The sequence below is a fragment of the Aythya fuligula genome, chromosome Z (genome assembly GCF_009819795.1).
Source record: "Aythya fuligula isolate bAytFul2 chromosome Z, bAytFul2.pri, whole genome shotgun sequence".
In the NCBI taxonomy this organism is placed as follows: domain Eukaryota; kingdom Metazoa; phylum Chordata; class Aves; order Anseriformes; family Anatidae; genus Aythya; species Aythya fuligula.
In genome coordinates, this window is record NC_045593.1 from 29,261,784 (window position 1) to 29,288,146 (window position 26,363).

The 26,363-nt window shown below is 43.3% G+C and overlaps 1 protein-coding gene and 1 long non-coding RNA gene across 2 annotated transcripts; one reads left to right on the plus strand and one right to left on the minus strand.

Annotated features, from left to right (window-relative positions):
• Positions 1 to 1,156: 1,156 nt before the first annotated feature.
• On the minus strand, positions 1,157 to 2,375 carry LOC116500803. Its single transcript, XR_004254342.1, has 2 exons — positions 2,344 to 2,375; positions 1,157 to 1,396 (listed from the first exon to the last, which is right to left on the minus strand). It is a non-coding gene; the product is annotated as an uncharacterized LOC116500803 (long non-coding RNA).
• A 301-nt stretch (positions 2,376 to 2,676) lies between these two features.
• On the plus strand, positions 2,677 to 17,584 carry VLDLR (very low density lipoprotein receptor). The gene is made up of 19 exons (XM_032205624.1): positions 2,677 to 2,779; positions 7,107 to 7,226; positions 8,188 to 8,310; positions 9,177 to 9,299; positions 10,708 to 11,079; positions 11,177 to 11,299; positions 11,379 to 11,501; positions 11,948 to 12,067; positions 12,144 to 12,269; positions 12,676 to 12,847; positions 13,164 to 13,388; positions 13,550 to 13,668; positions 14,043 to 14,182; positions 14,296 to 14,437; positions 14,751 to 14,897; positions 15,806 to 15,895; positions 16,274 to 16,351; positions 16,460 to 16,629; positions 16,945 to 17,584. The coding sequence occupies exons 1-19, from the start codon at positions 2,677 to 2,679 to the stop codon at positions 16,978 to 16,980; spliced, it is 2,652 nt and encodes an 883-aa protein (XP_032061515.1). The 3' UTR covers positions 16,981 to 17,584.
• Positions 17,585 to 26,363: the final 8,779 nt, after the last annotated feature.

Genomic DNA, 26,363 nt, shown 5'->3' on the forward strand with positions numbered 1-26,363 from the left:
GATGATGAAATGACTTACAGTTGCAAAAGCCATCTTTTGTTCTCTACAAACTTCGTCACTCTCCCTAAATCTTAGGGTCTCCTGGTTGCTTTGCCCCTGTTTTATAACTAGCAAGACAGGACTGGTGTTCTCCCAGATGTGCGTATTCTCAACAGAAATCCAGTTTTACTCTGCTGTTCTTGTATAGATCTATTCTGACTTGAGTCATTGTGTGTATGAAAAAAGAGACATGACACATTGCACATACTGCAGGTCCCCCCAGACACCGTCCCATTCCCACATGAGACTTTTGCAAGACTACAGCTGTGCAAAGGCACAAAACCTCAACACAGACAGCTCCCAGCTCCAAGAGATCTCACAGACCTCTGCGAAAGGCAGGCTATGTGTCCTTTTCTTACACAGGCAGAGCTCTTGTAAAGACTGAAAAAGGGAAGAGATCCTTTCCATCTGAGGTCCTCTTCTGGAGATTCCACGACAGCTGGGGGTGATCAGACTCATGCACTTACCACTGCATTTGAACTTAGTTGAAACATAAAAAAATATTTTCAACAAGTTCTGCTTTGGAGTCCAAACCTACAGGTGTGCAAAGGTCTAGGTACATCCAAGATAGTAAGTGGCTTCCCCATCACACAGCCAGGTGAAGGCACTAATGTAGCACGGGTAATGCAGGGGACACAGACCACTTTTCTCCCCTCCAGTAAATCTGTACCTCCCATAGACAAACCAACTCCCATCAGCTACTAGCATATACTAAGCTATGTCCAGCCATGTACTTCTGCATGACTGGGGTCTTGCTGCGTGCTGCTGAAAATGAAATATTTCTGTAATGATAACAGGGCATTTGTGAAAATGATGTTCAGTCCAAAGCACAGCAGACCATGCAACAGTGAGCACCCGACTGAAGGCAATGTGTCAGGTGGAAGATTTGCAAGAACCACATTTTCAGTGTACTGCTTACACAAAGGCATGTTCCTGAGGACCCCAGCCAACCCCTTTGTACACAACAGATTTTTCTTGTTTGAAGCAGCGTATGTTTGCAAGGTCATGGCTGTAATAGCCAATGCTATATCCAAGGCAGAACAGGAAAGCAGAGCCTTTTTTGCCCTGCTCATGACGCCATGAGGAAAGAGGGCTGTAGGGAGACAAGCGCAAGGAGTTGCTCTCTTCACATTTATACACATATCAGAAATACCAGTCCCAGATGTACTTCATTTACATGAAATTAAATCCTGCCTTTTTTAGCAAGTCCCTGCTACATCAACCATTTGCCCACTTGGACGATCGTTCATTATGTGACTGCAAGAAATAATCCACTCCGACGTTATTCATGCAGTGGTGTGATTTGGCTTTAGTGGAATTATGATACAACTGGACATGATTCGAGAAGAGCTTCACTCTGCAAATAACACATACAGAAATATGTTAAGACATACAGGATATATGCAGTCTCAAAGAGGCTTGCTACATTAGAGGAACCATCCTCATAACTGAAAATGACTTAAAATACCAAGCTAATACTGATTTAATTCAAGACTTCACTTTCAAGGAAAGAAATTAGAACCAGATCTTTAATCAATTACAGACAGGGAAGAAAGCTTTCTGAGGTTTATGTCACCGCCAAAATATTAATAGCACAGAACACAGTAATAACAATAAATGAATAAAGAAAAGAGGGCCACTAAACCTCAGCTGTAAACTTTGAGAGTGCCGTGAACAAAACCACGTTTGCTTTTTAAGGATCTGCCTTTTCTTTCTGCATTTCACCAAGACATAATTGGATGCTTGAAAGGCTACAGATGCAGAATAAAACTACCAATTCTCCACCTTAAAATAAAAGGTTAAGCTTGTAATTACACGACTTTGGCATATCATTTTGTGCAATTACTAATTAACTACAATCCCCCATCACAGAATGCAGAAGTAGTGATTTTCATCCCCAACAGCAGCGCCTGCTTCGTTTAAGTCAACTTCTGCTCCAGAGGCGGGGGGGGGGGGGAGGCGAGCAGAAGCACGCAATCATGGGGGGGTGTCCAAATGGAAGAAACGCTTTTTTGGGCGAAAACCATCCCTCGGCGCGATGCCGGCACGCCTCGCAGCGCTGCCCGGGCCGGGGGGCCCAGCGACACCCCCTCCCCGTGGCGGGGCGCGGCATTGGCGCTGCGGGGGAGCAAAGGAGGAAAACAAAGCCGCCAACACCCGCACCTCCCGGCAAAGCCCCGCAACCCCCGGTACCCCCAGGCAAAACCCCGGTATCCCCGGACAGAGCCCCCCACCTCGCTCCCACCGGGGGCAGGGTCCGGCAGCGGGGAAGCCCGGGGGAGGGGAGGGGTGGTGACCACTCACCTTGGGGCCACTCGCCGTGCCGAGCCGAGCCGTGCCGGGCCGGTGTCTGCAGGTGCCGCGGAGGAGGAAGCCGGGGGCGGGCGGCGCTGGCGAGCCAACCGGGGCCCGGCGCGGCGCCGTGAGTCACCAGCGGCCGCGCAGGGCGGCCGGGCGGCTGCTATAAGAGCGCCGCGGGGACACCCTCCCCCCCGTGCGTGTCTTGGGCTCCCTCCGCTCCTCCTCGCCTCTCCGACCGCGGCGGCGGCTGCTGCCTGCCCACCCACCCCCCAGCCTCCCTCCCCGCCTCTCCTCCCGCCCTCTCCCCCCGTCCTGTCCCCCCGGCGCGGCGCGGCGATGCGGTCGGGCCGGCAGCGCGAGGAGCGGAGCGCCGCGGCGCCCGGTGGCGGCCGTGCCGGAGGAGGCGGCGGCGGCGGCGGCCCCGGTGGCTCCGCTGACGGTGCGGGGCGGCGGCGGGCGCTGCCGCGCTGCGGGGCGCTCTGCCTGCTGCTCGCCCTCGCCTGCCTGTGCTCTGCTGCCGACGGTGAGTGAGGGGCCTGGGGTTTGTTTGTTTTTTTTTTTTTTTTTTTTTTGGGGGGGGGGGAGGGAGGGCTGGGGCGCGCACCCCCGGGCTGCTCCCAGCCCCCGCGATGCCCCTTTCCCCTGCACCCGCTTCTTTATTATTATTTTTTGTTCTGCTCATGGGCTGTGCTCGAGGGGATTCGGGGGGAAGGGGGCGATAGAGATGAGGGGGGAGCTGCTGGGGTCTGCCCCGCCGCCCCCATCCGCCGGGGGGGGGGAGGTGCCGCCGCTCCCCCGGGGCCGCGCGGGGATGGCGCGGGTGGGCCCGATCCCGCGGCCGGCCCTGCCCGCCCCGCCCCGAGCAACTCTCCCGGGGGAGCCCCCCGGGGGCTTGCTGCCGCGGGTGGGGGGGGGGATTCCAGCGCGATGCCTCTGGGTGAGGGAGGGTACGCCGGCCCGGAGCTGTCAGGGTGACTGGGGAGGGAGAGGACCCCCCGGAAAGCCGGCGGTGTTGGAGGTGTTGTCAAAGTACTCTGCAAGCAACTTTGGCTTTGTGGCATCCAGCAGCATTGGCATGGCTTTAGTTCAGGGCCAGTTGCAACCACCGTACGATCCCTTAGGATCTCCACCTGGTGGCAAGGTTGAGTCTTGCCAGCGCCGAAGCCCTTCTTGCAAACCTAGTAGCCCTTAGTCGTGGTCGTCTCCAGCATAGTCGCAGTTGTCCCGAAGGCGGTGTAACTTGTGCGTTAAACAAAATGCATGGTCAACTAAAAATATTTCCCTCTTGGTAGTAATCAACTGGCCGGCTCCTTTTTTCCCTCCAGAAACTGAGGTCCAGACTCCCGGTCTAGCTGGGAGGTGGGCAATTAGTGCCTGTGTTGTATCTTGTTTGAGTTGAGGGTTTGGGATTAACAGTGTGCTGTTAATCTCCTGACTAGCACCCAAAAGTATACTTAAGTGCTTTATCTTGGTTGTATTGGCTTAATTCTACCCTGTAGTATTGAATATAGAATTAAGTATGCTCAATTCTACCCTGTAGTCCCGACAGTGCGCTGTGTTCCTACACTGGGCTTGCAGGGTAGAATCCAGCAAGGAGAAGATTGCATCGGGTCCTCACTGAAGAAGGAAAAGGAGAAATCACCCTTCAGTTTCTAATCATGTAGACTGCTCCTTGCCTAGTCTACAACAGATATGGACCCCCTTGTTTAAACAGCTGTAAAATGAAGGCTGAAACTGGCTGATGCTGAAGCTGCTGGTTCACTGTAGTTAGAAATCGTACTCGAATATAAAATGGGGGCAGCTTTAGTCTTCCAAGTTGGTCCAGTTCATCCTTCAATGTGAGACAGTGGCCCACCAGCTCTTATACTAATAGTTGTAATTGCCAGGGTCTAGAGGCAGTCTACTTCATTAGTTCCTGTATGAGGGTTTCCCAATCACTACTGCAAGCTTTTCTGGGACTTGGTGTCAGATGACAGCACACAAGTGTCACATGTCTGAGGCTGCCTAGACAAGTAATCTGATGACTTGCTTAAGGGCCTGAGACAAACAGTGACTGCAGAGTTAAGAAGGTAAAGCAATTGTCAGGTTAACTTACGTAGTGATTGTAACTGCTTCTTCACCCTGCACACATCATTGCTTATAAGCCAATTTCTAGTGAGTGGATAACCTGGGGAACAGTGGAGTAATTCTTGTTAGCAATCAGAGGCTGTGCAGCTACAGGTCCTCAACATCTTTTGCCCAAGACTTACGTCTAAGAAGAGAAGGTGTGAAGGTGCTTGACTAGCACATGCAGAGAAGCTTTTGAATTAGTAGTGAACTGATACTGATCTAAAAATTAAATGTCTAGTGACTGCAACTGGCAGTATCAAAAAGCAGTGGATCAGATGGGTAGCATTTACCTGGTATTGCAGAACTGTGCTTACTGTAAGGAGGGACCATAGTTAGTTACGGACTGGAGCTAGCCTTCACCTTAACTGGAGCTCACTCCATGTAACCTTTAGAGTTTGACAGCCGTCTTCAGGAGCATCAACAGATGATGACCTTTACCTTCATGCGCCTGGGTGGGTGTTAGGTGCTGTCAGTTCTTTACTTGTTCATGGGCTAATAGAAGTAGTTGCTTTGACACTTCATTTGGTATCAACTGCAGAAGAGATGACACCTTCTTGGAATGGCTCACAATTGTGAAGTTATAATTGTAATTCCAAGTTCCTGTTTCGTTTAGCCTGGTTTGTAGCTTCCCTGTTGTAACATCACTTTGACCAAATGCATTTGTAAGTCAGAATGTAATGTGTAATCTTTGCAAGCCTTTTCTGAGTTATTCTAGCTTGAAATAGAGTAACTGTAGACTGCGGGAGTTATTTTGAGATCTCCTGAGTGGCAGGCTTAGTCTAATATCTCTAGCATGCTATTTTGGGAAAGGTTGTCTGTTCCCACTCTGAAAGCCTGGATGAGAATATCTCAAAACTAGCAGCAGTCATTTAATGTTTTAGTTAGTTGTACAGTAATAATTGCAATAATGTGTGATCAAGCTTTGCAAGCAGAAGTCTATTTCTGCTAGAAGTTACTAGATAACAGGGTGATGCTAGGCTAAGAGCAAGCTGGTACTTGTGGCTTCTGTACCATGTATTCTGCCTGAGGCCTGCCTTCTGGCACTGCTAGGCAAGCTGCTTTTTTGACCACTCCTGACCAAGTAGTGGTAGCTTTGCAAAGCCATTCTATTGGGAAGTGCTTGCTGATATAACACTCCCTCTGAAAAGTAGAGGAGGCATGGAAGTAGAGAGCATATGTGCTGATGTTCAATTGCTTTGGCAACTTTTAAACAATTCACAGGAAACGAGTTGTTACTGCTTGACTCTGACAAGTGAGTTAGTGTTTTACTTGACCAGTAAGACTGCTGAAACATCAGCACAGCTCAATAACCTGCTGTTTCAAATACTTTATTTCAAGTGCGAATTTACATAAGACACTCAGCAGGTAAAACTGTCCTTGTTTTCCTTGCTTATAGTCTGTCCAGGGTTTGCCATTACATTACTAGCTCTCAGGTATGGGGTAATGTGAAATGCATCAGTTTCAGAAGGCTGAATATCTTCCTCTTGGAAACTGTTGCATTTTGCATGTCATACACAGAAGATATAAAATAACAAGTAATGTTTCTCTAAAATTAGATGCCCTTCCAGACCCTTGGAATGCCAACACAAAGTACCTCCATTAAATGATGCAATAAATCAAGAAGTAGCAGGAGTTCTGCATCATGCCATGGGCATGTGCAGCCAAAACTAATTCATAAAATCATACACATGCCTGTAAGCATTATATAGAACAGCTCTGCCGTAGCTGCTGAAGCAGCAGGCTGCTGCTTTTAGCAGCGGTTATAGCAGGACTTCAAGATAAATAACATTCCCTTGAGGGACAGGGCCATACAGTTTCAGAACTGAAGGTATTCTGGAAAAAGGCACTTTAAGCATCATGCACAATGTAGTACCTAACTTGAGTGTACTAAGAGCTAAGACTTACCAGTCTGGAGATAACAGACTTGATTCCAGAAGGAAGTGATAATTTATCTTGCTCTCTTAGTATATTACACTTGACCTACCTTTAATGAGCAAGATCTAGATATGTCATCACACTTCCTTTTGGGTATACTAAGGAATATCTCTGCCCTCATTTGTGGGGACAACCAGATGGTAGCAACTAACTTTGTCCATTGTTATAACTTTCCAAGCTTCAGGACTACTACTGCTGAAGTAACTTATATCATGAAAAAATGGTGTATATTAAAAAAATAAATCGAACAGCTATCTTTAGAGACATCTTAGGATTGTAATGTATGAGCAGGGGAATACTGAATTCAGGTCAACATTAGTCAAGTTTAAACTGTTTGCCAAAAGTCTAAGGATTTTTTAGAATGCAATGTCAGGTTGTTGACAGCAGGAACCTGTGTACAAGCATCCTTTTCCCTTGCAAACTAGACCCTACCTTAAAAAGAAAAGCTCAGTAATAGGAACACTGAGGCTGGTTTACTACTGTCTGACGAGTATACTGTCATACTGCTTAATCTTGGCACCTGTACTGTGATGGAAAGCTTCTGGTTCTGCTGTCATGGTTGAATAAGGTAACTACAACCAAAAGATTCAGAGCTCAGATATAGTTTTGTGCTGATGATATGCTGTCCATTAAGCTGGATATCTCCTTGATCAGCAGTGGGTGAAAGTGAAGGAAAATACTGCTGAACAGGACTGAGACTCAGATTCTTTTTTTCATTGAAGGTGCTAGAGCAAAATGTGAAGAATCCCAGTTCCCGTGTAGTAATGGACGCTGTATTCCTTTACTATGGAAATGTGATGGTGATGAAGACTGCTCAGATGGCAGTGATGAGAGTGCTTGTGGTGAGTATTCAGCCAAAAGAAGTAATCCCTCTGTAGCTATACTCCCTAGTTGGCAGAAGGGGGTTAATGGTGGAAAGTAGATAGCTGGAGAGATGCTTACACTGTCCATCACTTTTTGCATTTGGAATACACAATAGAGGACAAATTCCCTAGAAATTCTAGGGGACTACCTAGATATCCTGTATCAAGCTGATACAGTTGAGTTTTTCTTAGGTTTCTGAAAGTTTCCTGGATCTGGTAAATAAGAGAAAAACTAATGAAAAAAATTGTTTGCTGGTGTGGTAATTGCCTAGAGCTGAACGCAAGCCTCTTCTTGTTTGTTGCATGAAAACATAGTAGAAACTGATTGCTATTATTATGCAGCTGTTAGCTATTCCATGGTTAAATGTCCTCTTTTATGTGTGAAAGTGATTCTGTTGCATCTCCTATAAACACTAATTCTAGCTCTGTCTGCCAACTTGTGTTTTATGCAGACATGGAGGCCAAGATGGATGACTCTAAATACTTAGAGACAATGCAAAGCAGAATCCATATCCAGCACTGGTGTAGCTGAACTGTCAGTCTGCTCAAGCAGACCCCAACTCTTGTTGTTGGGTTACATATACTACACTTATGTAATGACACTGCAAATCCAATGCTGTGGTAATAAGCATGAAGTTCAAAATATGAGTATAATTATTATTATTAATAGTCCTTTAACTCAGATGTGATTGAAGTAGCAGCTCTTCTAGCTGCATAGTCTCCCTTTGCACTAGCAGTCATTCAGTGCCTGATTACAGGAAGATAAATGTTTCTGTGCTGGGTAGCTCTCTAGGAAGTGTTAGACTTGTGGAAGAAGACACCAGACATCCAAAAACTAAGGATGTTGTATCACTTCACTAGGGCAAGGCAGCAAATCTGTAGCTGCAACAGAACAGCTAACCTCTGGTATTTAAACCAGTGTCTGTCCTGTCTCTTGCAGTGAAGAAGACGTGTGCTGAATCTGACTTTGTGTGCAACAGTGGTCAGTGTGTGCCAAACAGATGGCAGTGTGATGGGGATCCGGACTGTGAAGATGGGTCTGACGAGAGTGCTGAGCTGTGTCGTAAGTGAGCTTTGCATGTCAGTGCAGGCAAGCCTGCAGGTTGTAGTATCTTGACTTCTTGCCTGCTTGCAGCCTGGCTCTCATCCTAAAAAGATTTCACCTGTCTTGGACATGTACCTTTGTAACTGCTAGCTTGGCTTTGGCCACATCAGAGTCTTGTCAAGACATATGTATTAAAAGGTTACAGAATTGTGTGGGGAATCTGCACTTCTACTTGGTAACAGTTGGCGAGTGTAAGATTTCTTACCTTTACTGTCACTAAGCACAACACTGCAGGCTGTGTCTTGTTCAGAGTGATCACTGTCCTCCAAGACAACTACACTGCAAGATAACCAAAGCTAGTGTAGAAACTGAGTGAATTACTTTGTGCTGGGAGGAGGGAAGCAAAAAGACTGATCCCTGACTATGAGGTCTTGCAGTTAGCGAGTACTAACTGTAGTAGTTAAAGGGATATAGATCTATGGGATCTGCAAAGCTTCATTTCTCTGTATTAGTGGGATCTACACTGAGGAGCAGTCACTGTATTTCAGCCCCAAGTTCAACTGCACTTTAGTATTATTCCTACCTGCTATTATGTATTATAGCTCAAGCTTCTACAGTGTAATTGGTGTGCAATCACAAAGCTACCACTACAAAGATACTCTTAGAAGATGCTTCCAGTTCCTAACAGATTTACCAAATACTACTAACTAGTGTAACTACTTCCATGATAGAGCCATTAATTCAGATGGATACTGGCATCTAACTGCAGCTGTGTCCAGAGCTGAAGCCTTTCAGACTCAACTTTCAGGACAACTGCTAAAACCCAAGATCAGTAGCTCTTAAATTTCAGAACTCTTAAATTGAACTTGAACTCTTTCCAATAGATATGAGAACATGCCGGGTAAATGAAATCAGCTGTGGTCCTCAGTCAACCCAGTGTATCCCAGTGTCCTGGAAATGTGATGGTGAAAAAGACTGTGACAGTGGAGAAGATGAAGAGAATTGTGGTAAGGGACAAAATGGTGGCTGCATAACTCTATTTGAAATTGAGTTGTCTGGAAAGGAGCTAGCTGGACAGTATACCTGGGAAGATAAATTTCTCATACCAATATTTCTGTAAACCTGTATTTGTATTGCAGCCTGTTTAACAAAACAGACTAGTTCTAACACTCCATAACCCTGTTACGTCAAGATGTACAGTAGTATAAACTATTCAATGTCTGTCTTGCTCTCTGGCTAGTTTTGGCAATAGCCATAGGCATAGTTATATGTCAAGCAAACCATCAGAACTTGTTCTCCACAGTATTTCTCAACAGGTAACTCTAGTTGCTGCTTATACTAATAATTCGTCTCCTATACTAATAATCTGTCTCCTTGTCCTGGTTTTGGCTAGGATTGTTAGTGTAAGCATTCTTAGGTGTAGCAGGGACTTGTGGCCAAGGGGGAAGCTGATGCGCTTCATAGCCCTGACCTACAGTATTTTGCACACTTGTCTGGAAATGCAGACTAGGGAAGCTAGGTTTCAAGTGTTGAGGGGCAACTTCAGGCCAGTGCACAAGTGAAACTGCAGCAGTCAGCATTAGAGTGCAATGTTTCTGGCTTATTCTAATGAACTTGATACATATGACTTGCCTGAGGTGTCCCGAGACAAAATTACTGTAAGCAAAGCCACAGGGTTGGCTTCTACCAGAGCTACCTTGTGCCTGGATGGACTAATGAGATTCAGATCTCTGGATGTGTGCTCTGCATCTGTGGGGTAGCTGCCTTACTCAGCAAGCAAGTGCTTTAATCTGACAGATTCACAGACTTCATTTCTAATGAAGCTGATAAAACTATCAGCCTAGGCATACTGAGCTGCTAGCTACACTGCTAATAAACCAGCATAATTTGTACTGGCATAAGTTGTGTGGATGTGCTTAATGCCACAGGATTAACTGGTGCAAGATCTTGTTCTGTTTATCCCCAGTGGCCCAGGTAAATGGGCCACTGCTGTCCTGGGGACCAGCACAAAACACTTCAATTTCAAACTACAGTGCATGCTGACCATCTGGCTACCTAAACCTTAGACTGTACTCCAGAGTTAGCAATTCTCTTACCTTCTGTCTCTGGTTCACAGGGTCTGAGCCTGTTTTCCCAAAGGCTAGCACTCTGAAGCAGAACAGCCTGTCTGCTTCAGAAGATTATTTTCACTGAGGCACTCCCTCTCACTCAGGCACTTAAAACAAGGAAGATAATCTGTATGTATCAAAAGCGTCCTGCAGGTGGTCAGTTGGGTTCTTCTAGAGCAATCAACATGATGTTGACCTACTGTCAGATCACTGCTGATGGAGCAAAGAGCCTGCAAAGCAAAACACCTTCATTCAAAAGTTGTCTTTTGTGATAATCTGCTAATATTTTTCACTCCTGTTACTCCAGGCAATGTGACTTGTAGTGCAGCAGAGTTCACATGCAGTAGTGGGCAATGTATTTCCAAAAGCTTTGTCTGCAATGGTCAAGATGACTGCAGTGATGGTAGTGATGAGCTGGAGTGTGCACCTCCTACCTGTGGTGTTCATGAGTTCCAGTGCAAGAGTTCTACCTGCATCCCTATCAGCTGGGTCTGTGATGATGATGCTGACTGCTCTGACCACTCGGATGAATCTTTGGAGCAGTGTGGCCGCCAGCCTGCACCTCCAGTGAAGTGTTCTGCGAGTGAGGTGCAGTGCGGCTCAGGTGAATGTATCCACAAGAAGTGGCGATGTGACGGAGATCCTGATTGCAAGGATGGAAGTGATGAAATTAACTGCCGTAAGTTAGTTTGGTTGCTCTTCTTTAGGAGGTGTTCCTTGGCCTTTGTTCTCCAGCGGGGTTTGGGAGTCTAACTCTGTAATGGTTATGTCCTTAGCTTCTCGGACCTGCAGGCCAGACCAGTTCAGATGTGAAGATGGGAACTGTGTCCATGGGAGTAGGCAGTGCAATGGTGTGAGAGACTGTCTGGATGGCACTGATGAAGCAAACTGTAACAATGGTAAGTTGGACCTAAACAAGAATAAAGACTTCATGGAATTTCTGAAGCTAGTAGTTTTCCTCATTGTCTTCATTATCAGTTATTCAGTGCTCTGGACCTGGCAAATTCAAGTGCAGAAGTGGAGAATGCATAGATATCAATAAAGTGTGTAACCAGCAAAGAGACTGCAAGGACTGGAGTGATGAGCCCCTGAAGGAATGCAGTAAGTGGACAAGCTCATTACACAGTGCTGACCACTAGACATGTCTGGCTACACCTTCTGAGCTGTCAGATGTTGGACTGGAATGCCCATCTGCATTTCCTTAGTAGCGAGCAACCCAGTTAATAGGCTATCTCTATCCTAGCCATACTGATTCAAGGGATGACTCTTCCATAACCAGAAGGTACCTGAGGCCACTAAACTCTGAAATGGTAGCAGCAGACCAAGACTGAGGCTTCTAGACCACTTGTAATGCAAGCAAAATGTTGATAGCTGAGCAAATACTGTCTTGAGTAGATAGTCTTGCAAATGACTTGAAGCACCTGTGTGGTTTAGCAGATGTGGCAGATACCCATCCATTTTCTCAGGATATCTGCTAAAGCACTCCATGACTGAGACTTCAAGACTACATATGTATGCCGTCTAAGAATTGGCCATTTCTCTTCTAGACATAAATGAATGTTTGGTGAACAACGGTGGATGCTCCCACATCTGCAGAGATTTCATTATTGGCTATGAATGTGACTGTCCAGCTGGGTTTGAGCTTGTAGACAAGAGAACCTGCGGAGGCAAGTATCTTGTGGGTAATATGGAACCTACCAATGTTATTGGGGATGAGAACAAATGAAATTATTGTCTTCACAGATATTGATGAATGCCAAAACCCTGGTATCTGTAGTCAAATCTGTATCAACCTGAAAGGTGGCTATAAATGTGAATGTAGCCGTGGCTATCAGATGGATCTTGCTACAGGAGTGTGCAAAGCTGTGGGTAAGTATAAGATTTCTGTATCCCTAAGCCTGAAAGCCATTTTAAGATGAGGTACCAGGTGACGTGTATTTTATGCCACTGTGGTTATGTCAATAGTTCTGCTGATCCCAATATAAATTGTACAGACCTGGACACCCTTAACATCTCATGGTCTGACACAGCATTTAAGGCTACCATACCTACCTGACAAACTGTTTCCATCTGCTCCCTGGGCAGAAAGACCCTCCCCATGAAGTTGTGGAGGGAGAAAAGGATGAGGTAGGGTACAGTTAAGATATCTGTCCACATCTATTAGCAAGTGTGGAATGGAAAATACTAAATATGGTGACATTTAAATCTTTTTGTAAAAGAACAGTCTGAAGCTATATGTCTAGAGATATAGATAAATCTTTTAACTCTTTCACAGGAAAAGAGCCATGTCTAATTTTCACCAACCGCCGGGATATCAGGAAGATCGGTCTTGAGAGGAAAGAGTACATTCAGCTAGTAGAGCAGCTAAGAAACACTGTAGCTCTAGATGCTGATATTGCTGAGCAAAAGCTTTATTGGGCTGACTTTAGCCAAAAAGCGATCTTCAGGTAAGTGGACTCAGCCCCTAAATCTAGAATTAGAATGCTTCCCTAATCATCCTGCATTTTGCTCAGGATGCTCTTGTAGAGAATTAGATTCCTGATGTATCATCTGCACTCAAGTCTTTAGGACAAGTGCATGTAACTACTGTGTTGTGTGCTTATTGCACTTTGTAACTGCTGCTACAACTGAACCAAAGGTACTTTATGGAAAGTTACAAGTACATCTCTGTAAATAGCCTGCCCAAGAGCTATATGCAGTATTTGAGGTGTGTCAAATAGTGTCTGGAGGAAGGGGTGAAAGCAAGTAACTTTTGTCTTCCAGTGCTTCCATTGATACCCGTGATAAAGTTGGAACACACATCAGAATCCTGGACAACATACACAGCCCTGCAGGAATTGCTGTTGACTGGGTTTATAAGAACATCTACTGGACGGACTCATCTGCAAAGACCATTTCAGTGGCTAGTCTAGATGGCAGAAAAAGAAAAGTTTTGTTTCTCTCTGAGCTGAGAGAGCCAGCTTCTATTGCTGTAGATCCTCTTTCTGGGTAAGTCTTTGTTCTGGTTCTTTAGAGAACAGACCTACTGGTACTCTGTTCTAATAACTGACTTAGGCAGTCTTTGTCTAACTACTTGTTAGCAAATGGTCATAATTAAGAGTAATACTACATACTGCAGTGTATTATACAACATAAATTCTGCTTCACAGCTTTATGTACTGGTCAGACTGGGGTGAGCCAGCAAAAATTGAAAAAGCAGGAATGAATGGATTTGACAGACAGCAGCTTGTGACAACAGAAATCCAATGGCCTAATGGAATTGCTCTAGGTATGTTGAACTTGTCACTGTGCCAGAGGTATTCTGGAGCTTTAGAAGTCTGTTTGCTACAAAAGCCAAGGTCATCCTTCAGGGAACTATTTTCAGCTTTTGAGATTGGGAAGCTCCTACATGCCTGGAGACACTGCAACAGGCACAGCACCCTTCAGATGCTGAAACAGTAGCCTTCCTTGTACTGTTCTGTATTCTAGTCAAGGTACAGGTCACTTAAACAGCACTACAGCAGTCTAATGTGTATACCTATACATTAAGAAACTGGCAAAACAGCAACTATTCTTGTACTTGCAGTTGTTTCAGCCTTTGCAGGGGACTTTGGATATCCTGTCTGTGTAGACAGTGAATGTGTCTTTTTTTTTTCCTCCTAGATCTTGTAAAAAGCAGACTGTACTGGCTTGATTCTAAACTACATATGTTGTCAAGTATAGACCTGAATGGCCAGGATCGTAGACTTGTACTAAAGTCTCATATGTTCCTTCCTCATCCTCTTGCTCTAACAATATTTGAGGTAAGAATGACTTGCTGTAGTACTTGTCAGAGCTCCTCTTCTTGCTAGTGTGTGGCTAGCAGTTACGGTGGTAATAGTAACACAGTGAATGGGATATAATGACTGTCTTCTAGGACCGTGTGTACTGGATTGATGGAGAGAATGAAGCAGTCTACGGTGCCAACAAATTTACTGGATCTGAATTGGTTACCCTAGTAAACAACCTCAATGACGCACAGGACATCATCATTTACCACGAACTTGTTCAGCCTTCAGGTAGCTATGAGTTTGTTCTGTCACTCTATATTTTTTTTTATAAAGGCTGCTCTGCATGGGTGCTGGTAAATGGTATCCTTTCCCTGTATTGCTGTCTGCTTCCAACCTAGGCACCTCTACTTGAGCTTCTACCTCTCACAGTTTGAGAGAAGGCTTAGTTGCAATTCATTTTTGTTTGGGCAGAGCTGGCACAAACATAACCTGCAGAGGCAAACAATTTTAGAGTGATTCCTGAGCAAAAAAAAAAAAGTTGTACCTCTGGAGCATGAAGGCTCACTCCTGTCAATTGCTTAAAATTGACTTGTGCCAACAGGTAAAAATTGGTGTGAAGAGAACATGGCAAATGGAGGCTGTAGCTACCTGTGCCTGCCTGCTCCTCAGATAAACGAACACTCTCCAAAGTATACCTGTGCATGTCCTGCTGGATACTTCTTGCAGGAAGATGGTCTGAGATGTGCAGGTATAGTAACAAACTTTTTTTCCTAGGGTGGTTGGTGGGGAAGAAGGAGGGGTACTGAATCTGTAAGAAACAAACGTGACAGTACAAACTGACAGCTTTGCATGAGTTAATCTGATGTAATTCATCTTGGAGATCTTTTGGCATGCCTTAAGCTGGCTCTTCAAATCTGCAGGTGCTGTTCAAAGTCCATGCTTGGCTTCTGCATCATCACCATCACCCAATGGCTTCTGCAGACAGCAAGCATGCACACAAAACATGCCTAGCCCCTTTCTTATAAAATAAGGGGTATAAACTAACACTGCTCCACAATGTATAAATAACCATGTTGAAAAGCTGGTAGGCTAATCTTGCTGACCAGGGAAGGATGTGTACATCACTTTCCATGTTGAAAGAAACATACTGCTCCTACTGTCCTGAGCACTGGCTATCTGGCAGGCTTGTTTGTCCAGTCTAGTGGAACTAGGAGCTGCAAGGTGTCACTCACTGTATTGCATGTTGACTCTGACTGCCACAGTCAGAGCAGTGAATATGAGGATGTGATCCTCTGGTGTCTGAGGATAGTAGCTTCTCTAAAGTGTTGTTATAGATAAAGTACTTGATTAGCAAGTCTGTGGAACTAATTCTTACACAGAGAACCTGAAGTGAGGGGTTGGGGTGGCTTTTGGTTTTAATGATTTTACATATGTAGAGCTTATACCTGAAATAACTGTCTACCCTGGTTCTTGGGATTTTTTGATCAACACCTTCAGCAGAACATGTACATCGTGAAATAACTATTGTCAGTGTTTCTGATAAAGCTAACAAGCTGCATGACCATTCTGCCATCTGCTAAACATTCACTGCCATGGCTGTCATAACTAAGCCATTGCAGAACTTCAGGATTAACTGGGTTCTTGATCTATAATTAGTTTCAGGTACTGGAACAACTGTGGCTTACACTGAGGCTAAAGATACCAGCAGAACAGAAAAATCTCCAACTGTTGGACTAGTTCCTGGAGGTACTGGTCCCAATAACTCAGACTGCTAAACATTAGAGAGGTGAAATGCAAACTGACCCACTAGCTTACTTGAAAGTTTCTCATTTGCATGCAAGTAGAGAATACAGGACAGTTCATGTATATAGTAGAACTACAACAGCTGAAGAGTGATAAACAGAGTTAGCTCATAGCATTATGGAACCTATGGGTTCTGTGAAATCCCAGGAGTGCTCAAAGTAGGCAAGTAATAAAAGCTTTCTGCTAAGATAAGACGAAACCTCTTAGCAGTTTCTTGTAGACATGTTAATGTTAGCCCAACTTCTGGGCTTAGTGTCTTAGTAAGCCAACTGACAAAATCTGTCAGTAAGCAACCTCACTACTCTACAAATCTTCACACAGGGTTCAACATCAGTGGTACAGTGTCTGAAGTAGCTGCAGCCAGAGGAACATCAGGAGCTTGGGCTGTTCTTCCCATTTGTGAGTACAGCATGTGCTGACTACTGGGGACTCTTGTGATGGGATAAGCCACTCTTGTTCAGGTGTTTGACTTGACACTGCTCTGTATTTCTGTTTCTCTCCTTAAAGTATTGCTGGTGATGGCTGTGGTGGCTGGCTACTTCATGTGGCGTAACTGGCAGCACAAGAACATGAAAAGCATGAATTTTGATAATCCTGTCTATCTGAAAACTACAGAAGAGGACCTCACTATTGATATTGGAAGACACAGTGGTTCAGTAGGACACACCTACCCTGCGGTAAGCAAGCTTGTTGATGTGCCTGAGCTCCAGGCTAGTCCTCAGAGTAGACACAGCAAAGACTTGCCAGGTTACATCTGACTAGAATTTGGGAGAGGTCTCCGCTACTGGCTAGAGCTAAACTACTAGGCTCAATCAGCTAAGAACACATCACTTTAATCAGGATTAAAATTGTAGTAGGCAATTGCTGCCCTATAACTGGGATGGAGTAAACCAGAACTGAATATGATCACTAACCTGCAGAACTAGATCCTAGCGTTGTTTTGTATTCTTCATTGGTAAAACTGTAGCTAACTTGTCATTATCTTTTTACAGATATCTGTTGTAAGCACAGATGACGATATGGTTTGAGCACTGGATCAGCAATCACTTTTAGTTTACTTGTTTTACACTTATGGGGATGATAAACAGGTTTGTGGCTGAAAGACTTCCTCCATTCTTGGAAGAATGAAGATACTTTCTCTATGTATGGAACACTTATGTAAATAGCTGTTTGATACAGCTTAACAACCAACTGTAAATACCTGTCCACAACAATTCAGCTTTTAGTGGCTACTGTTTTATCAGTAACCTTGAATTGGTCAGTCAGTAACACCACTGGCCAAATACAAAGCACTTTCCATAGAAAGCCATATTCCAGCCACAACTTGTGCTATAACAGCTGTACATATGTGTATATGCCACTTGTAAATATTATTCCTAGAAAATCACTATCAAGCACTTTGAAATACTTCAAATGTAAATTATTGTACACTGTCTTTTTCAATAGTGGGGGCAATGGCAATAGGAAAAAACGGGTTACTATGATTGCCAAAAATTTGTAAGCATAAGTAATTTTGTATGTATGACTGAAACAATCCTGTATGTCTCTCACAGAGCTCAACAGGTATGAATGCTCTTTGAGAAATCACTGTAAATCCTAAATGCAAAGGAGGGGGGAAAGTAAAAGAAAATAAAGCAGTTAAAGTATTATAGTCTCCATTATTCTTCCTTCCCTGAAGTCAAATGAGTATCTCCTAAGTTGGAAGTTTTAGTGGGCTACCCTGCTGCCAGCCAGAGCATAAAATACTGTCTTAAGTTAATTTCAGTAGTACCCCAGACTGTTAAGATAATGCTGACCTGCCAGGTAACTGAGGTTTGTACTCAAGACTAAGAGTCTGCAGAGTTCTGGACTGAATGCATCTTGCTTCATAGCCGGATTCCTGAGGTAGTATTTTTAGTCAGTGTCAATCCTGAACTACACTTGCATGTTGGTAGTATTGACAGCAATGACACATTGTGAAGACAGGTGTCAACGTTGCTGGCCAGGTAAGTGTAAGGTACTTGTAACAACTCAGCACTACTGCTAGCTCGTACTTCACATTTTATTCTTGATGGCAACCCCAGTGTAAGTGGAGTCTTATTACCTGCTACGCTTGCATAAAGGAATAGAACTGTGACTTGGTTGTTCATCACAGCAGCCTCCTCCTGGAGTCCCAGGGCTAAAAAGCACCTGTTGCTGCATATGTAATGCCAGAAGTCCTCTGTAATGTGCATCACTGTGAAATACTGTCCTCTTCTCTAGGGGAGCAAAGGCACTGTCTGATTTTTGTATGGGATGGAAGGTACTGAGCCAGATGTGTAAGTAAGGCTAACCTTTGTGCTTCATTGCTTTTGATGCTCTGCCTTTAACAGATGAAGTACATGGATATGCCAATCTCTTCTCAGCATGCTATCTTGTAAATTTAAATCACTCAAGGTACAATGCAAGCAGAAGTTAAAAAAAAAAAAAAAGTTCTGTCAGAGAACCTTGTTAGTAACCCATCTTGGATGGTCAATTCATCTTAGTGGCTCTAAGATACAGATCATGTCCCGTGCTGGAGCCTTTTTCTTCATTGACAGCAGAAGAGGAAAACTAAACTACAACTGTTCTGACTGAGACGGTAGCAGTTATTTTGCTGGTAACAGTTTAGTACCATACTGCTTGAATGCTCAATTTAGTAGCACCTAGTCTGTTTCTTATTCTCTGCACAAGTATAGTTCACTGAGGCAATAGAGAATGATTGCAAATAATTACCTTGCAAGTCTTGTGGTTCAAGTATTTTGCTCTGCAATTAGGTTTGGAGTCAAAAATAAGAAGCTTTTGTGGTAAAACTGTTTAGTCTCTAATGGCTAGACAAAACACCTTCTCAGAACACCTTCTTCTCAATTGTGTACTTATGCCAAATTTATTTCCTGGATCTTGGCTTCGTAAATCTTGGGCTTGAGGATCTTGGCCTTGAATTGCCACCCCCCATGAGCTGTAACTGGGGGTGCTATGGTGCTATACTTCACTGTGGCTAATCTTAATGCAGGTCTGATAAAATGGTTAATTTCTCCCTCAGGATGAAGAAATTACTCACTGTCATAGCCTCAAACCTTCCACCATGGTTTGGTGGAAGAAGCTAAAATCTTCTGGTCATGCTTTCATGATGACTTGTTAAATCATTCTTTATCATTCACACTAAAATAGAAACAATAAAAATCAAGACAGGACTTGGATCAGTTCCTGGACTTGGTTCTAATGTCTGTTCTCATTGCATTTACATCTGGGGTCTGCTCTCTTAATGCTCTTCTGTGTATTTCTTGACAGATGAGGATAGCTGCCAACTTCTGCAGATTTAGCAAGTGAACTACTCTTGGGGGAGTTGGAGCTTCAGCCAGCATCTCTGGCAACTCTTGTCTGTGTCTAGATGTTTGCTATCTCTGGAATGCACGTGAACTAAAATGAGTTGTGAAGATCAGAGTGTAAGGAGAGCTTTTAAGTTTCTGGTTAAGAATACTCTATTTTGCTAATATTTTCTATGATACTTTATTTCACCCTGATATGTAAGGGTTATTAGTTACTAGTTACTAGTTCAACTATATTTTTTTTTCTCTTAGCTGTCTAACTTGGGATAATCTGAAGTACTTGTGTTGAAATGTGACAAAGCCTAAAACAGAATTCTCAGCCAGCTTGTTAATTATGAACTTTCATGGTAGCTAAATGCAGGCAAGAGGCTTTGCCTTTTTATTCTTTTCACAGAAGATGTACAGCTCCTTTTTCTTGCTAAAGTTCCTTGCTGTCACTGGTACCATACCAAAAGGCAGACAGAATAATCAATAAAGGCACTTCTTCCTGATATTAACATTCAGTGGAGGCTGAAACTGAAGTCTGGAAGTTGATGAACTAATTCTGTTTACCATTCTTCAGCTTCTGTACCAGCTTAGCTGTGGAGGGGTGGGAGATATCAAGCAGTAGCAGGGGCTTATATAAAATGGCCTTCTCTTAGTTATAGACAATGTTTGGCTTTTAATCTCACTTATGTTTTTCTGCCCCACCTCTTCATTTCTCAGTTATGAAGTTGTTTATTTCCACAGCAGGCTTGGAGAGTAGTCAGGGATTCTTTCTGTTGAGAGGGGAAAAAAAAAAAAAAATCCAACTTGCATAGACAAATGCCTTACTATCTTTGAACAATTTCTTTCTCCTGCCATCTGCAAGTCTCTGTCTCTGTTTTATTGCTGTCATGTGACTTTTTTTGGCACCTAATGAAGGTGGTGTAGCTGCACAAAGCACTGCCTCTGCAGCAGCCTGTGGCTGTGCTGATGGCTGCTAAATGGATTCTAGGAGCTCATCCTTGCCTGGGCTCCTCAGCTGCAATCTCACAGGCTCCCAGAGCAATGTGACATTAATAACCCCTTTGAAGTTTCATGGGTAACTTGGCTTTGTATGTTTCTTGAAGAACATGCTGCCAATAGATGCATAAACATGGCTTCAGTTGGTTATTGAAGTATTCGAGGTTATAACATAATTCTTTTTATCCCGGCTGAATTCGAAGCCCTCTGGTTTTGGCTACTACTTATTTCTGTTGTGTCTGCTAGCCAATGTGAGTGCAGAGCTAGCTTTAAAACTGTGTTTGCTTTTTTTTCCCTCCCTTACAAATACTCAAATTTCTTTTAATAGCATCCCTCTGCTCCCACATTCTTTCCTCCCTACTATTTGATCTGCCTTTGAGCAATGTAATGTAAAATATCTACAATACCAGCAAAAGCAGAGGAAGATACATATGCAGGGAATTGAAATTGCTCAGTGCTTCACTTCTTCCCTTTCTCCACCCCATTCCTCTACAAGGTAGCTGCAGTGTGTGCTTTTTCCCAAGCTAACTTTTATTTGCCTACATTTTTAATGAGAATACTTAACTTTTTTTTTTCCCATCAGATCTTTGCTGAAATACAGTGAAGACACATCTATCTATTTTTGTGTGAGTGCTGAATCTCCATAGATTAGGGAAAATGGTCAGAGACAAGTACTTAAGCTGGAAGAATTTGTGTGGGAAACCTCTGATAAGGCGGGGGAGGGGGGAAGTTTACAGCTCTGGAAGTACTCTCAGTAGCCTTGGGTGCAAGTGAATGCCTGCCACTGCTTGCTGTAGACCTGCCACAGTATGTCTGCAAAGAACCACACTTCTCTTACCGTTGACCTGACTCACACCAATGGTTTGTGTTGCCAGAAGAAGATGCTTGAAGAGTTCTGCTCTGCTGAAGTGCAAAAGCCAACTTAATACATTCCTGGCTTCCTGTTTTTTTTCCACTCTCTTGAAAAGGTTTTGCAGATTTCCCCTTCTCCACGAAGAAGTCTTAAGAGCAGGACAGAGAGACTCTGTGAAATCATACAGTTGGGCCGTTCAAAATCTACAATAAAGACTGCTTGTTGAATGATACTGGTCTTAATTCTCCCTTCCATGGCCCTGGTCAGGAGCTGTACACACCTTTTGCCAAGTAATAGAAAATGCTCAATATCAGACCTATTCTATGGAAAAAAATGCATTCCACAAGCTCGACAGATAACAGAAACCAAAAGTAAAAAAGCTACTCTTTTGTGCATAATAAATTGCTTGAACATAGAAAACACTGAGCATTAATTCAAGATAAATGACTAAAATACAAAGACTTAAAAGAAACCTTCTACATTCTACTATTTGTTTATTTTTCTTCTGTGGACATGCCCTCTCTAGAAAAATTAGGTGGTTTTCAGGTCCTTTTTCCCAACCTTCCATAGACATGATTTCTGGAATTTGAACTTCAAATTATTTGGAAATGAAAATGTTTTACTGTAGTGTTAGTACATAGGCTTAAACCTCAAATAGTTGGATAGCAACTTGAGAGGATTACCTTAAATATTGTGAGCAGCTTTTTGCCTCCAGTGGAAAGTATTTATTGTTGAAAGGTCCCTCGAAAGGGCTGATGCTTTACAGAGAATGTCATAACCATACAGGAGCAGTGCTGCCAGCTCTAAGGTCCCTTTTGAAGCTTCATACAAGTGCAGCAAAAGCATTGCTTATTGCTTTCTTTAGTCCTTAAATATATTTAAAAAAAAAAAAAACATACACATAAAATCTGTCTATTACATCTATCACTTATCCTTTTGAATTCAGGAAAGTTAGCCTGTGATTTTGTACCTGCATAACAGATTGTGTCTGAGGTTTTTTAACTCATGAAATCTGCTATTAAGTATGTGCTCTAAGAAGCTGTTGAATCCTCTGAGGCCTTGACTGGACATGTAGTTAGAAGCCTGCATTTTATGGGGACATAGAAGTCTAAGTAACATGGTTGGGGAAGGTCAAGGAAAAGTTTTTAATCTGTGCTTGTTCTATCCCCCCTGCCTACATACTGTTATCAATCTGTATGACACAATTTGAGAGATGTATTCAATCATACGATACAGCACATGCTGGTGGGCACGTGAAGGGGAAGGTCTCTGGCAGGAGTCTGCATGGAGTTACCAAGGGTTGCTCACACCTTAATGACCTGCCTTCCTTCAGGTTTTCTACACTGTCTTCCACAATATTCTTGTGTACAAACTGTGATACATTGCAGCCCGAATGGAAGGATAAAGAGAAGGGGGAAAAAATGTTTAGATGTTCGGATTCTAAGAGATGTGGTTAATGGGTTGTGCCCTACATGGGGGTGGGTAACAAGTGGGCTGCTACTTGATCTATCCTGGAATGAATCCAACATGCTTATCAGGCAGGGAGGAAGTGATCATCAGGTTTGCTGAAGACAACAAATTGACAGGGGGCACAACCACTGGGTGCACTCAAGGACAGAATTGCAGTCTGGGAGGACTGCAGAATTGCAGGCGGGAGGAGTAGGCTGACAGGGACCCCATGAAATTTAGCAAGGGCAAAGGCTAAGCCCTGCACTGGGACGGCAGACCCCTGCGGCAACACTATCTGGGGACAGGCAACAGGGGACAGCAGTGACAGGAGCAGTGTGAGTGGGGCATAGACCAAAGAGGCAGGAGAAGGCAGAGACAGCCCCCTCTGTTCAGTGGTCATCAGACCTTATCTGGGTACAGCATCTGGGTTTCAGCCTCCAACTGAAGGAAGGACATTGATAAATCTGGTCAGGTTTGGCAAACAGCAAGATACTTCTGGTCTGAAAGGCTGCAGCGCAGGGCTGGCTCAGCCAGGAAAAGGGGCATCATTTTATTCTACAATTTCATCTGAAATGAATAGCTTAAGAACTTTATACTTTGACACATATTACTACTTCAAGTTCTTGTAGTCTGCAGGCCACACGTATGAAGCTTGAACCTTTTTTATTTATTTCCTTTAGAGAATATTTTCTAGGAAAAACAGTGGGTTTCTAAATTTCAGTCTGCGTTATGAGAAGTTCACCATAACAAACATTTTTCAAATAATGACATTTACTGAAACCTCAGTACAAAAATTCAAATTACAGGTGCAATTATTGATGCAGGAACAACGTAGTCATTCTGGTTTTCCAGGAAGAAGAGAATGTTACTTTTTTTCACTGAGCTGCAACAAGAAAAGCACCCACTTTTTTGTTGGTGAGTTTGTGTTTTTTAATTGAAGAATAGGACAAAGTAATTATGGTGTGTGTGTATCCCCACTGAATTTATATCTGAGCTATTGGTTGTGATCCTACCAGGTAAACATCTATTATCTTGCTTTAGTAATAAAAATTGCACAATTGTTTGGAACTGAATAGCTGATAGATTATAAAATGACCTGCCCATAGACAAACAGCTAGCTCTTCATAATCCTTTTTATTCTTTGGCAGTCTCCATTGCTGGTGTAATTTATGTTAAATGAGCACAGAGAAAGAAAAGCTGTAAAGCCACTTATTTAGAGACAGCTTAATTTAAATGGTGTTATGAGAACTGTGTTTCAATATTTGATGCACTGTATCCACTTGAGAGGGACCAAAAAAAAAAAAAAGACTTTTTTTTTCACCAGTTTAGGTACCAGCTACAAATAGTCACCAAGAGATTAACATTTTACTAGCTTTTTTGGTAATTCAAAGATCAATTGCAAGCAACAGGTATTCACAGCTTTATTACACCACCCAAAGGTCCCCTGTTGACCAAGAAGAATCCCTAGTGGGAAGCTGTTTAGCACCTTTAGTACCCTGATATGACTTTCAGTAGGAACTATCCCAACACTTCCATCTAGAGTTCAGCACTTACAGGGGTCCACTCCATAGTGGGGCATCTGCAAGCCACTGAGAAAGAAGTCAGCACTAATAATTAGACCCAATATTTATTTTGTTCTTCTCCTCGTTGTCTGACACTTCAACAGCAGTTAGTTAATTTAGCAAACACTATGTGTCACTTTTCTACATAGCACCATAGGGACAACTGAAAAAATGAATGTGCCTTTAAATTGTTTTGGAATGGGAGGAAGTCAAGCATCCAGCCCAGTCATGTAGAGCTTAACAATTATGTTAATGGATCTGCAAAGAATTGAAATAATCACAGTATGTGATTATTAGTATGTGTATGTCAGTTTGGAACTTGCAGACTTCACTGTAACCGGCCTTTTTCTCTTTGCAAACCACAGTTGCACACATTCAAAAATAAAAGAGGGAAACCCTGATACTTGGTAAGTCCAGTGTTGTTCACCACCACTGTGGGACATGGGACTCACATTTAGCTATTCTAACTCTTGGGTTAATCCAGATCTCACTTCCTGAGGTTTTAAAACAGTGTCAGACTGCTGTTCTGTTCTCTGTAGGGAGGAAGGGAAGCTTCACACTGCCTCAGGTGGTGGGGCTGAGCCATAGGCCTGGTATGGGGAAGCAAACTATCAGTAGAGAATATTCCAGTGCCTCTGCTGCACCTGGATGTCTGACACCTTCCTCTTTGCCTGTACTCACCCCCATCCATCCCCTTTTTTTGGAAGACTCTTGATACTCTGAAATAAGGTCTTGTAGGACAGAGATGTGCAAGATGGGTAAACAAAGAGGGTGAACAAAACTGAGTTCACTGGTGTTGAAGAGCATGTCATGTTTGCTAACCACAAGGTGCACAAGGTGGTGAATGCACTTTGAGGTGGTAGTCTGGATTATCTACTTGTTATGTTTTTGTCACTCCATAGAGTTAAATAAACTTTCAATTTTTATTTATTTTTTTTTTGTCCTGACCATAGGTCTCAGGAAGGAATGTGATCCACATACATAGCAATCAGAAACTATTGCACGGGTAAGCCCAAAAACACTAGCAAGGCATGCAAAAACCCCGCTGCTCATGCTGCAAAAAGTCAGGCAGCCAAAAAAAAAAGCACAGTCTGGAAGGCCTCAATTTTGCCTGCAGTGACAGCCTTTTTGCTCTTTGAAGGATGAGGCTCTGACCCACACACACAGACTATGGTAAATCCCAGTAGTCTGGGGTATACAGGAAGGCTCCATCTCTTTCCAAGATCAGTGTACCATGACTCATCTATCTCTTGAGACAAAGGAACAAGAATAAGCAAGTAGAAGGACATTCTGTATTATTTAAGACTTTCAGAAATGAATAGAAATACTGGAGCAATTGATTACAAAGAAGAACATAAAATCAGTAAAAGTCAGAGGTGAAGCAGCCACATTAACTTGTCTTGCAGGGTATGCCTCTTGGTACAGATTTTACTTTATGAGCTGCAATAAGTACAGAGAGGATAGGTGAGAAGTATTCCCAGTCCCAGTCATTTGAATATGAATGAAAGTCCAGAAGACCAGTTTGGCACAGCTCAGCTACTGAAATGATAAGGATTAAGAAGGCCATAATAAGTCAGTAGCAGGGAGTATACACTATCAGTGCTTTAATTCATTTTAGTGTTTTTTATATGCTGCAAATTGGAAGGAAACTAAATCAATGTCTGTTCAGCTTGAAAAATTTATGGCCTGACTTCCTTGGATGTTACAGTTTGCTTTTAAAAGAAATACACAGACAAGTGTACCAACACAGTCCAATTTACTCTGTACAATGTTCTTGAAAGGGGAAACAAATGTGCAAAATTCACAGAAATCCTCAGCCTGGAACAGAAGAAAATGCCTCACTCAGCAATTTATCTTCTAAAGCATACGAGCTGACATAGTTAGCTACAAAGAGGTATTGTCACAGGATCCCCTGGCACGTTAGAGTTTCTGTGCTCAAGTCCATCATGTTCAATTGTTTATGGTTCATGGACCTTAGAGGTATGGCTAGACAATACTGCCCTGTGCTGCGTAAGGAGTTACAGCTGCTTTTGGATTAGGTACGTATGAAAGGCCATTAAATAGCTCTCGTGGTAAGCAAATGGAAAGTATATTCCATTCATTCTGCTATTTGTCTCCCATTTCATTTAGGGCAAATCTCTATTCTAAGCATCAATTTTTCCACCTGTAACAAGTCACGAGAGCTTGGTGAATATTAACTAGATCCTGTAAGGCTCTAGTGGAGTATGGGGGTACAC